At 40.2% G+C, this 9,318-nt stretch overlaps 1 protein-coding gene across 1 annotated transcript in view; it reads left to right on the top strand.

Moving 5' to 3' along the window:
- SASH1 (SAM and SH3 domain containing 1) overlaps positions 1–5,703 on the top strand; it is a 29,203-nt gene extending 23,500 nt beyond the window's left edge. Inside the window, 3 exon segments of the mRNA XM_010293599.1 lie at positions 2,770–3,908; positions 4,471–4,602; positions 5,443–5,703. Of these exon segments, the coding sequence (XP_010291901.1) occupies positions 2,770–3,908; positions 4,471–4,602; positions 5,443–5,703 (1,532 nt within the window).
- The last annotated feature ends 3,615 nt before the right edge of the window (positions 5,704–9,318 follow it).

Below are 9,318 nucleotides of genomic sequence, written 5' to 3' on the forward strand. Positions count from 1 at the left end.
CTAACAGTGTCTGCATATAGACCTCTGTCATACTCCTTCCCAAGTCATCTCTTTTCTAGTCTGAGAAGGCCTGTTAATTATTCCTTGTAGGTCATTCACGTCCCTGATCATGCCTGGCTTCTTTGAAACTTTTCTTGTTGTGCTGTATAGCTTTTTTAAGGAGAGAAGGGATGTGAGGAGATGAGAATTGCACATGCAGTGCACAGAGCTGAAGAGGTCTGCAAACCATGGCTTTACCAGATGGGGGAAGGGTGTTCTCTGATTTGTTCAGAAACTGAAGCCCAGATTTCCCCAGTGCCAACTGGGCATCCTTAAGCACTTAAGCATTCAGTGCTAATTAATCAGAAAAGGAAGCAATGGAACAGGTGGCCACATTGCCATTTGTACTAGTAGTGTGCATTTCTACTAGTTTTGTAATCATTTAAAAAAGCAATGAGGCTAGAATTGTCTACCATGCCATCATCTTGGTTGTATCAGCAGAGCTGTTTGAAAAGCATGCAAAATACAGCCACAGAAAGCAATGCCAAAATGAAGTTAATACACCTACAAGGTGCTTTCATTGTTTTCTGAGATAGGGAGGGAATGTTACATTTGTGGACATTGTCTATGTAGCTCTTCACTTTATGAAAACCACTTTAAAAGGTACTTAAAAGTCTGTTTTCAGGAAATACTACCTTCCTTTCTGGAAGTCTCAGAAGCATAATGAAATTACACCTGACAGTCACAGGGAAGGAAGGAATAGTTAGAAAAAGAGAAATCACAGCTGCCCTTCTGCTACTGCTCTTGACTTAAATCTGTGTAAGAGACATTACATGATGAACCTTTGTACAAAAGGTACATTGTCCTTTGTACAAAACTGTAGCATTGAACCTAGCACTTTTTTTAAACCATTCTATAGCAGAGTGCTTAAAGATTGCATGTTAGGTTATATATTTTATACAAAAAATGTTTTGAACTTCCATTCTCTCCACATTTGTATTTTTTTGCAAAACAGGGCTGGAATGAACTAAAAATTTGATTTTACTTTCCCAAAATCCTTCTTTTCTCATTTTTCTTGGTTTTTTTCTTCTTCCTTTTCCTATTCCCCATTTCTTCTTCTTTCCATTCCCAGGCTACTGGCTTTACACAGATATATCCCAATTTGAAAGAAATGAAATGTTGTTTACTAGATACCCTGATGGCCTCAGTAACCACTTATATTGCACGGTAGTAGCATTTCTCACAACTTTTCTTTCAGTGGAGGTTCCTGAGTGTTCTTTCCTAAAACCAGTATAACCTCTGATCAATATTTCAGATTGAAAAGAAGGTACATGGATTTTGTTATGAGCTATGACAGCAAGCCCCAGACCATACGGTGAATTACTCCACAAGTCAGACATGTACTAGCAAATATGAATAATGAAAAGAGAACACTCCTTTCCATACTCATTATATATTGACATTAGTGCCTAAAGGCACTAAAAAATTAATGTAATGTTTCTTATATGTGTCTTTTTAATGTGGTTGTAAGTTATTTTCAGAAGGTCGTAGCTTAGCTCCATGGAAAGGTGCAGGCAGAGTTTTTCTGCTATCTCTGTGAGCTATCTGAATCAAGGTAGTAGCAAGGGAGCCAGCTTGTGTGATGTGTCTTTATTAGCATTTTGGGGAAATGGTAATATTTAGCTTGAGTTGAACTGTGAACCATACAGCTTCTGAGAAAAGAGTTCTTGTATGCTTGCATTCATCCTTGTAGGCACACCTTGATTTTTAGGTAGAATAACCTCGCTGGCATACCAGTAAACACAACCAACTTTTTTTGAGGGGAATGTTTTCCTTACTTCTTTTTAAATGTAACCTCCGTTTTCTTTGCTAGTTTTCTGGATACTTTGTCTTCTAGACTCCTTGAGCAGAGAAAGGCAAGAGAAAGAAAACTATTTCTCTTATAGGTTAAATAGGTTCTTTCATTCATATTCAAAGCGAGCATTGTATATTATTCAATAGCCAGTCATTGAGCTTCTTTCAGGATAAAGCTTTGAAGGCAAGCTGTATGAGAAGAAAGCATCCATTGCTTAAATGTACACCAGACTAATCTAGTTCTAACAAAGTCAGCAAAACTTCTTGGACCTCTATCAGACCTTTTTCCATAAAATTCTGCTGCCCCTAAAAGTAACTTTACAAAGCCACTGGTGCAAAACCAGTTTTCCAGCACTTCTTTGCTCTCTGGTTTGCCATTGCAGATAGTTTGCTGCTCATTTAAAAGATGGAATAACACTATTGGCAGGCTTTGTAAATAAAATGAATAAACGGGATCTTTTTTTTTTTAAAAAAGTGTTCCTGAGCAATCTGTTAAATTTCGTTAGAAAGTGAAGATTATTATCAATATCCTAAACAAATTAAGAAAAGTGGAAAACAATGGTAGGCCTTCTGAATTATTTCTGTGTGAGGTCAATCCAGTTTATACCATGGGTGTAGGATATCAGTTCTAACTAGGATATTTCTACACTGAAAAAGGTTTACATGAGCTAAAGCTCAGATCTCTGCAAACTGGGGAGTGGGAAGGATGTTAAGTATTTTAAATGTATTTTCCCCACATGGTCACATTTACTATTTCTTTATTAATAAAGCTGAAGCTCACAAATTCATATGCTTAAATTGGCACTGAGTTCTTGTACATTTAGAGTTAACAAAAAGAGTAAATAATTTTGTTTCAAACACATGTAGAAGTGATCTGTCATTTACACTGCAGATTTTTATTTTTTTAATGGTGGATTACGATTTATTTGCTTCTAGGTAAAACTCGAAGGACCTGTCTTCTGCCCTCAAAATCAGCAAATGAGCATAGCTTTAAAGACTTCAGCAGAAACCAGCTATCAAATTATCCTACCCTTCCACTGACCAAGTCAATAGAAACTCTACAGCAAGGGGAAAAAGAAAGCCGGTTGAGTTGTGCACATCGTCCTCTGAAGAGCTCTGTCAAACCTCCAGCTGTTACAGGTTTGAAGAAGAACCGTAGAAGTTTACCGGTTGCCGTCTGTCGGAGCTATGAAACTCTGGATGGCCCCCAAGGTGTAGATACATGGCCAAGATCTCACTCGCTGGATGATCTCAAGGGAGAATCCAGTACTAGCCTACAGAACGCTAGCAAGGAAGTAGGTTCTTTTCCTCAGGATTCATTTGGTATAGCAAAAAAGGCAACTGGCTCAGCCCTGCCACCTCAGTCTCATGGAGGCAGCTGTATGGTAGATGACTTGATGGCTAAGCAGGGTAAAGGAGCTGCTAGTTCTCAGAAGGGAAGACCTAGGGAGTTGGACTGCTCTGTAATGGAGACTGCAGGTGGAAAGCCTGCTCCATTCCCCCTGAAAAACTGTGATGCTCAGCCTGCCTTAGTGATGCATCTTGCAACAAGGATGCCTCTGGAAATACAGAGTAAAAGCTTTCATGACCTTGCACAGGCTGATTATGCTCCAGTCCTCAAGGGAGGTCTAGAAGCTGAGCAAAAAGGCACAAGTGAGGCAAGAATGCAACCAAAAAATCCTTCTCAGCCTCCACCTGTTCCTGCCAAAAAATGCCGAGAACGCCTTTCTAATGGATTATATCATCCTCCCATGACCGCAAGTGGGAACCACTCAAGTGTAGAAGCACCATGCTTGCCAGTAAAAAAGACCAGCTCATCCACTCCCATTGATTGTCACGGAGTACCTGTCCATAGGACATCTTCTGAACAGGAGCCCAGTACCCCTCCTAGCCCACTGCCTCCTTGGCTGTCGGAGCTCCCAGAGACTGCTAGTGTTCAGCAGCATGTGATAAAGCTAGGTCCTGCCTCAGCAAGGAAAGTCTCTTGTAGCAGGGGAATGGATCTGGAAATGGTAATAGAAAACAAGTTGCAGTCTGAAGACATTGATCTTACTGAAGAACCATACTCTGACAAGGTAAGTGGAGGACATTGCTTCAACGTTTTTATTCTACTAGCATTCCAAGGAATGGTCTTTCATTTATTGTATGTTGTGTTTCTGTTAGTAAGCAGCCTAGATAAACCATAAGTCATTGGTACGTTAGACATTCAGTTATAGAATGTTTGTCTTTACTATGAGGCCTGATGCCTAAAGTAACGCTTGTGTTGTGGGAGGACTGAGAAATCCCAGACTTATACTGAACTTTTATCTTTTTAGGCCACTAGTACCTTGGTGGTACTGGGCATGGAAATGTCTCTTTCTCTGCTGGTGTGGGGAAGTAGAGCTGAAAAAGGGAGTCATGATTAGATTTTATGTTTCCAAGAAAAACTGAATTGACAGCATAGTGATTAGGGGAAGGAAGGAGTCCTAAGGTGCAGTCCTTCTTTTTGGGATTACTTTTTCAGTTTTCATGGAATCTCGAGGAAAGCTCCTTCTTGCTCCCATCCTGCACTTCTCTATGTGTTTGCACTGACTGCTCTGTATTGATACACTTCTTTCATCTATCCTCTCTCCTTTGTGTCTGGCTGGGAACATTCAGCATGGTCGCTGTGGCATTCCTGAGGCTTTGGTACAGAGGTACTCTGAAGACTTAGACCAGCCTGAAAAGGATGTTGCCACAAACATGGACCAAATCCGGGTAAAGCAGCTGAGGAAGCAGCATCGCATGGCAGTGAGTATTTCCATAAACTTAAGTTTTCTTATTTACAAGCAAACGTAAAAAGGACTGACTTCTGGTAAAGGGAGATACCTGCAAAGTTCTGGTATAAAAGTGCTCCCTGTGTTCACCCACCAGGTACAATGTAGATGGGGGTACTTCAGGGGCAGGAGGTACCTCCCCCTGTCCCAAAGGAGGACAGTTAGTAGTTGAAAGGAGAGCAGATTGCCGTCTCTTTTGACTCAATAATAGTCTTGAAAGCCTAAGCAGACTGCAAGCAGTGGTAAGACAGACCTGCTCACCAAGGGTGGCGTGTATTAAACGCTTCTGTATTGAAATCTGAAAGTTTTTACACTCCTTTTTAATTTCTTAAACTATACTAGTTTTAAGGACTATACTAGTCCGCTCTAAAAAAAGCAGAAGGGGGAAACCGTCAAAAGCTTTCATGGCTTTTTGTAAGAGAACTTGGTCTGTCTGAGGACATAATAGGCAAAACTGGTATTCTCTTGCCTTACTGAGAAATTAAATGAATCACCCTAGAAAGTCTTGTTGCTGGGTATTTTTTTACTGATCTTAAACTAATTCAGAACGGCACATGACGGTCGCCCAAGCAACTGGATACTGCCCGCTGCATCTGCATTGCCAAAATTGTTGGTGTTGCTCTTGTGCCAAGGGATCTTAGCCTTTCAAACCATACTACTCTCATGCTGACAAATGTGACATGAGAGAAGTTGAAACATCTGCTATGAAATTCTACCAGTTTGGAAAAAAACAGAAGACAACTTGCTGTAAAACAAGCAGTTATGTTTAACATTAAGGGCTGTTTTCTCTTTTTTTTTTTTCTTTACTGTCTAGATTCCAAGTGGAGGGCTCACTGAAATTTGCCGAAAACCTGTATCCCCAGGACTTATCACCTCTGTATCTGACTGGCTGATTTCCATTGGTCTACCTATGTATTCCAGCCTGCTCACAGAAGCAGGATTCAACACACTGAGCAAAGTGCCTTCTCTGTCACAAACTTGCCTACAAGAAGCTGGCATCACAGAGGAAAGGCACATAAGCAAGCTCCTGGCAGCAGCAAGACTCTTCAAACCTCTTGATCCAGAAGCAGTTTAACATGCTCCGTTAGTGTGGCATTGCCTGGTTGAGAATCCACTGCTTCTTCCTGCACCGGTATTGCTATAATTACTTCACATAGCTAAAGGGATCAAGGAAGTGGCTCCCAAGGACAGGCAGATTCCTTCTTCAAAGGATATGAAATGTTTCTGTTGCTGTCTTTGGCAACTGAAGGAGAAGAGAAGCAACCACCAGGTTAACATAGATGTGGTACTTCCCTCCCCCTCATTCCCCTGTAAAGTATTCTTATTTCATAAAGTGCACAGGGTTGGCCTGAGAATCAGACAGCTTCACAGAATTAAGGCACATTTTCCTCAAGTTTGTGGAAGTAATACTAATGATAGGCTCTGTTTCTATGGAGAGCTCCTTAGGTTGCGGGTCTTCTGTACACCTAGGTTCTAGGTACCTGGAGTCAGTCCTAAAGACCAGGCACAAGCCAATGTGCAAATTCCAGTAGAAGCTGTTTGGCAAATGCCTTTTGTTTATTTTAGCAGTCTAGAGCTAAACACCAACCCCCCAGTCATCTTCGCTGTTGCTTGGTATAGGTCCCAGTATGCCACAAAGCCTTTAGCTAGGCCAAAGTTAATGGACTGGAATTAGTTTTCAGTATGGTCCATCTCTGTCACTCCAATGCAACTAACCTGCGGAGAGTCAGAAAGCTTCTTTTTATTTGTACAGAGCTGAGGTCATTTTTATAACTGCTTTCTAGCAATCAGCTTTTTATTTGCCTTAAAATAAGCTTTTAAGCAGTTACCTAGTGTTCACTTACCTGTATTCATGTTTTGCAAGCCTTGTTTTGGCCTGTCACCCTTAAGCTGCACTTAGGGTGATTTCCAGCTGAAGTAGCTTCTATAAAATGCCTCATTGTAACACCTTCTGTGTTGTAGAAATGCTTTTACAAATGCAGGGTTATGCTAGGTTTCAGTTGTCAGGCTAACTTCTTGTTCACTACAGTCTGCATTTACTGTTGTTACTAAACTGTTCCAAGATATCCTGCCTTGTATATATGTAACTGCTTTTCATTTTAATCATATTCTGTGTATGGTGTTATATTGTCAATCATTATGCTGCAGCTTTGACTTGGTATCCTGACCATATTGATTCCAAACAGTGGGTTTCTGCAAAAGAAAATTCACTTGTGGGAGATAAAATGCATCGAAAAAGCAAATTGTGTCCCATAGAAATCATGAGATCCAGTAATTCCATTGCATGGATGAAAAAAATCCTATATAGTCTTATGAATTACACTGTGATTTTACAACAGTTGATATCCCTCATGACTGTGCATAAATGTTACCTCTCACTGGGAGAGAGCATTGTTCCGGCATACGTGGTGAACCACTTTTCCATGATGTAATGATATTTTTCTGCCTAAATCTGTGTAAAATGTTCCATTCTCCTATGTGGCTAATGACAGATTTTATTTTTCTATATGGGTACACATTTTATATACCAAATACAGATTATAATGAATAGCGCATAACTAACTTTTTCTTTGGGGTCTAGATATGCTGTGTCCTTCAGCTTCTTGCAGCACAAACACTCATGGAAGACAGAGCAAACTTACTCTGGCAGGTAAAGGGAGGTAGTATAGAAACCTGGGCACAGGCCAGCATGTGTGGCTGTTTCCAGTATCAGTTCTGACATCAACTTACTGTATAAAACCAGACAAGGCACTTCACTGTTTGGTGCCTCAGTTATCCCAGCCTCGCATTGAGATAATGACACTTTTCCTGATAAAATGCTCTCAGACTAATGAATGAAAAATTGTGGGTGCTCCGTGATTCCTTGCTATATATGGTCCCTTCATGGTCATGCTTTAAGTCAAATGAACTGCGCGTTTTAGTACAGATGATAATTAATTTGGCTGCTTGTAGAATCGATCGGTGTTAGGTTTACTTTCTTTGTTTCATATTTCACCACTGTCTACTGCACACCATCATGCGAAGGCAACCAGTTCACTGATGTAACTTGAATTTGTTCTCATGCAAAGCTCTTCCGGATCTGTTTTTGTAACATTCTCCTTGATGTGTGGGTAATCAGCATGTTCTAATATGACAGCGTCAGGGAACATACAGCATAGGAGTTTTGCACAGCTGGTGAAAATCGAAAAAAAGGAAAGAAAAAAGTTAAAAAAAAAAAAAATAAAATTAAGTGTCTTTTTAATAATGATGATTTGTGTGGTGGTGTTCTCTGAGGCTTGCATGGTGCCTATCAGTAAGCAGGAGATGGAAAGGGTATCGAGACTTCCTGGGATTGCTGGCAGGGGCCAGAACTGAGTCAAAGCAAGTAGACAGCAGCTATATTGGAGCAAGGGGAAAGTCCAAGCTGACTATATGCAATAAAAACGGAAACAAATTTCCTCGTGTTGCAGGGAAGTCAAGTCACATAATAAAGTGCTCTCTAATTACTTTCCCCTCTCTTAATAACGGAAGGAGAATTATGGGAATAAGATGAACCTGTGTGCCAAACATTCTTTGTAAGTCCATGATTTTTAAACGATTATGTAGCCCAGGGAAACCAAATCACACCCATCAGGACTAGAGTGAACCGTGTGAGATCTGTGAGTTTTAATAGTTGCTTTGTTTTTAAGACTATGCTCTGTGGTCTTACTTGAATTACAATTTTAGTTTATATTTTAATCTAAAAAAGCCTTAAGCTTCTCAGTGTTTGAGCTTCCCTGCTGTGGTTTCAGTGACCTGCGGTGTTCCCTGAGCAGGTTGAGGCGGTGCGGTGAGAGCCATAACCTCTTATATTTCCTCGTATCCGTGTAGCGCTCTAAGCAAAAGTTCGCTTGTGGACTCTTGGGAAGCACAAAAGAAACCTGCTGCTGGAATCCTAATCTGCTCTGCTCAGGCTAACGATGTTAAGTATCTATCCATTGTACCGTTGTAACTCAAACAGAACAGCTATTTAACAATAGAAGCAGCAAGCCCAAACTATGACTGAATGCCTTCGTAACCCTAAGCTTCTGTCAATAGCCCCCGGTACGACCCAGGTGGCAATGACGCTGTAGCTCCCTGTGCTCTGGATGAGAACTGGGAGCACGATCAGAAGCATTAAACATCGCATTAGTCAAACAGGTCATCATCTCTAAGAGCAGCAACGGTGGTCGATGCACCAAGTCACAGCTGTGCAGTTGTACTATATTATTTTTAGAATGAATAATACTTTTGGTCCAAGATACTTTTATCTTTAATTGACACCCTCTGGGGAATCAAAACTGTCAAGCAAGTTATGTAACAACTAACAAAGTTGCACTTTCTGTATATGAAATCAATATTTAAATAACTTATTTTTCTCCATTTGCTGTTCTTAAATGATGTAAGTAGCTGTAATATACCAGTACTCAATATGTCCTGCAGTTTGCTTCAACCCAAGAGAGCTGTGTATTGTAAAGAAAAAAAAAAAGAAAAAACAAAATATGAATGTGTAAAGATTATTGTGCTGTTTCATTTAGCGAAAAAAATGGTTGACAAAAGGATTTTCCTGTGTATCAAAACTTGTCTATAATTATATGTCATACTGTTCATAGATAAAAAGTAAATAAATTTCCTTGATCTCTCTCTTTCTTTGCTTGTTTTTAATTTAGCTAACTTCTATTTACTGGTCTGG

Source organism: Phaethon lepturus, unplaced genomic scaffold, assembly GCF_000687285.1.
Source record: "Phaethon lepturus isolate BGI_N335 unplaced genomic scaffold, ASM68728v1 scaffold26128, whole genome shotgun sequence".
In the NCBI taxonomy this organism is placed as follows: Eukaryota; Metazoa; Chordata; class Aves; order Phaethontiformes; family Phaethontidae; genus Phaethon; species Phaethon lepturus.